This window comes from Austrofundulus limnaeus, unplaced genomic scaffold (genome assembly GCF_001266775.1).
Source record: "Austrofundulus limnaeus strain Quisiro unplaced genomic scaffold, Austrofundulus_limnaeus-1.0 Scaffold17, whole genome shotgun sequence".
Taxonomy (NCBI): domain Eukaryota; kingdom Metazoa; phylum Chordata; class Actinopteri; order Cyprinodontiformes; family Rivulidae; genus Austrofundulus; species Austrofundulus limnaeus.
The window spans coordinates 3,347,311-3,351,276 of NW_013952419.1; the positions used below are offsets into that span (position 1 = coordinate 3,347,311).

At 38.8% G+C, this 3,966-nt stretch overlaps 1 protein-coding gene across 1 annotated transcript in view; it reads right to left on the reverse strand.

Annotated features, from left to right (window-relative positions):
• The window catches only part of stard13a (StAR related lipid transfer domain containing 13a), a 69,529-nt gene that overhangs the window by 55,979 nt on the left and 9,584 nt on the right, over nt 1-3,966 (reverse strand). The window contains exon 3 of the mRNA XM_014003309.1: nt 1,764-1,934. Coding sequence (XP_013858763.1) covers nt 1,764-1,934 — 171 coding nt within the window. The remainder of the gene's footprint in view (nt 1-1,763; nt 1,935-3,966) is intronic.

Here is a 3,966-nt window from a genome sequence, read left to right on the forward strand (position 1 = left end):
CTGGTGAAAATTTCATGTCATTAGCACCTCTAGTAATATATTTACTGAGAAAAATGGTGACGTGTTCAATACTTATTTTACCCGCTGTATGTCTCTCAGCTGCTTCTACATCATAATATAGCTTAATATCTTCAGTCCCTTTGTGTCCAAAACCATTAAATTGGCAGTGAGATTTAGAAAACTGCACAAAAGGCTCCAGCTGAAATCTTGCATAGGGCACCAAGTTGGCTAGGACCGGCCCTGGACCAACCTGTGGCGTACCTCTGATCTCATTCTTATCCATCCACTTCTGCCTCAGTGGTAGTAGCTGAGATAGTCTCGTCCAAATTTTAGTTCATTGGGCCTCAGGTAAGAACCGTTCGTACGCACAGATTTGTTCTTAAGTTGTGTGTACRAGTGATTTAGGAGAATTTGTAGCATTCACCAATGTTTTCGTATTCTAAGATTTTCTTCAGATACAAACAAAATCTACGAGTGGTCCAGACCTGTCGTATATTTTACGAGCAGTCAGTCTGCTGTTATCCAGATGGGTTTTCTTCATTAATAACTTTATATTTCATTAGTTTGAAGATATTTCGAATTGAAAATAAATCACATTACAATTATGTTGACAAGAGGCTATTCTGTTTGAATTAGAGTTATAATTTTAAATGTAATAATGTAGACTAACAACATAAAATGGTTAAATTAAATCGGCTATTAACTTTGTTGTATAGCACTACAATATTAATATGAAGTTATTTGAAGTTTTGAGACATTTTAAAATGCTTTTTTTTTCCAGAAACGCGTCTGACACTTGCACGCAGGGGGAGGAGGGTTGTGGTGCGCGACTGTTCCTCTGAATAAATGAAAACTATGTAACACAGTTATTTACACTGAAATTAAAAATACTTGACCAAAGAAAAACCGGAGCAGGACTACAGAGAGAGATAAATATGATTTCGATTTTTATTTCTGTGACTGTACGACCCACAGGAAACACAACATTAACAGCACATTTCATTCCTCGGCTTTAAAGCAGATCCTTTAMTTCCACAGCTGACGCTGCTAAAATTGACTTTTTTTGTGTGTGGATCTCCGAGAGCAGAACTTCAATCTCCGAACTCGTAAAGTTCTTCTTTTTTACTTTGCGATGTCACTTAATGAACACTTCCTGGTATGTGTGGCAGGAAACATATATCCTTATATGGTGTTTTTAGGGTGGTAGTTATGTAAATCACCTCTCCCCGTGTACCAGCACCTGGATACGCATTCATCAGTTTACGCAGCTCATTTACACACTTTTCCTGAAGATAGAAGAGTTTGTTGAATCTGACATGACATGTTCGTACGAACCCTTTGTACGAACAAAAGTAAGAGAAATTTAGKATAAGAATACAAACATGTTCTTAAGCAGGACCTGCCTGATTGGTCTGCACCCAGTTTTGTTGTTATACTTGAGTAAAGTTTTCTTCGCCTGTCTCTGTACTTGTATTGGTTTGTTGGGTAATTTCTGAAAGATTTATTAATATCCCTTCTGTTTTTGCCTTGCAGAAGTAGGCAATGATTAAAAAAGGGGGAAGAGAAGTTTGTGTAGAGCAGTAATAAAGATCAACAAGGTTATATTGACCACATTTAAACAAAGATGCAAATCAAATCTGGTTTGTTTCATATGAGTCACTGATCAGTCGGTGAAGTGTTTAACCTGATCGGGCCGAGAGGAACAGAATGAACGGTTCAGTTTGGTAAAACTGTTATACAATCAGAGAAAACTCGTATCTCACCCTGGCACGTCGAGCCTGGAGGTGTGCAGGGGACGAGAGGGAGGAGCGGGTCAGCGGTTTGCTGCGGGTCAGGGGTCGCAGGCGACTCCTGGTGAACGGTTCCGGTTTTTCTGGACTTCTGTAGACCCCGTGGTCCTGACTGACCCGGCTCACCATCCTGCTTATGACAACCTGAGAGGAAGAGAAAAGATGGAGCTAAAAAAAAGGCTAAAAAGAAGTTTTTCTCTTGATTTTGAAAGCTGAAGTGAAATCTCAAGAGTTCCTTCTACTCAACTTTAAGACTAAATCGAAAAAAATCACAAAACAAAAGAGGATTTATAATTTTAAAATAGTTGATCACCAGTTCCTGTCTTTCTAGCACCTCCCTGCTCTGGTTTCTCTTCAGCATTTAGTGGAGCTGGTGATGATGTGGTGATTTAAGATACCAGTGATGTGTCTCAGATTCTGAAAAATCTCACCCTAACCCAACCCATATACGTAGAACTGGAAAGTCCATCCCAGCTTGACCCCATGACTCAACTACTGTACCCTCTTCAGTGGGAATATCCCCCCGCTGCTGCTGCTGCTGCTGCTGCTGCTGCTGTGCTTCCCGCTCTCACCTCCTGTCACACACTGAGCTGATAACTGTGCAGCGGACAGCATTCATCTCTGGAAAAGAGCGGGCTTTTACTCCACAGAATCCAAAAATAGATGCGGAGGGATCTATTTTCTCCTCGTTTTTGACACACAATGCTTGTCTGTTCAGAAAATTCCCGCTCTGATACAGAGCGTTTGATGCAGCTGCTRATTTTCTGTGATCAGAATGACGTCAAGGTCACGGTCAAAAGAAAAAAAAACTATTTGAAAAAAACTATGTGAACAAAAATTCCCAATTTCAACATCCCATTTGTTGGGGGGGGGTGTATTTTCCAGGCACAGTCACAATCAAGTAACTATGTCACCTTCACTTGTTATGAAAACGCTGCAAATATCAAAACTAAATTTGACTTTGCTTCTGTCTCTTTAAGGAAGGAAAAGAACCTCCTACCATTTCCAGCACTCCCACTTCAGCAGGTCTTCACTACAATGTTTCAGGGGAGATCCAAGGATTTCTCAAACATGCATGGTGGGTATATTTACGATGAGGGAATGACATCATAACATGATATAAAGATCAAAAAAGTTTATTTTTTTGGTTTATTTTCACAAACTTTTAGAATGTTGCTTCTAAAACTAGGTGACAAAATTAAATGAAACAGGTGTCAGTTTGTGAGATTCTTTAAGAAAGGTTTTGACCGTGACATGTTTTTATCAAGCTAAACGTTTCTGCCCTGGTTTTTCTCAGGTTGTAGGCTCTTATCTTTCTGGCTGAGCTGCTCTGAAATGTTAATAATGTTTTCTGGTAAACATTTCTTCCACAGCTGACCTTCAGCTGAGTGTTTTTGAATTGTGCCACCCCAGGCCAGTTTTTTTTCCCCTGCAGACTCCCTGATGGTTTGCTGAAGAATCTTAATGTGATCCTCTTAAAACTGACAGGCTTTTTCTGACCCGGTGTTTAAAAAACATGACCTGAGCATCACATTCCTGTCATCATGCTTGACCATAATAATGGTGTTCTTTAAGCTGATTGCTTCTCTTTGACATTTTCCCATGTTGAAAGCATAACTGATTACCAAACCTATTTTATATTTCGTTTCTGAGAGTTTTCAAAGCTTCTGTTCGCCGTGTTTAACAGCTGAAACTTTTTTTTGTTTGCGTTTACCAATCTTAGGTTTGTGCTGTGCCGACTTAAACAAGCATTTTCTGATCCTGTTATTAAAACTGCTCAGAGGAAATCCACTTTAGAGAAAATGGCTTGCAAATATCAATCAAGTAACAGAGCAATTTCAGAATCTTATGGGATAACAGAACTGTAGAATTTGATGATTTCACACTTTAAATTCCCCAGAAAATTATACGCTCAAATTGTTTATCAAATGTGAGCAATTATTGACTGATATGTATTCAATACAAGCTAAACACTGACTGCACTTTTATGGATGAAAAGGACAAAATATAAAACAACGGGTCAAACAAACGCCGGTAACTTGACCCATTAAACTACGGGGTGCCGTTTGTAAAGTTACACAGTCAAAACTTACCACCAGTATTTTTATTTTATTTAGACTTTTATAAGAAAAAAGAACAGATTTATTTATTCAGTTTTTCACCATATGATTCATAC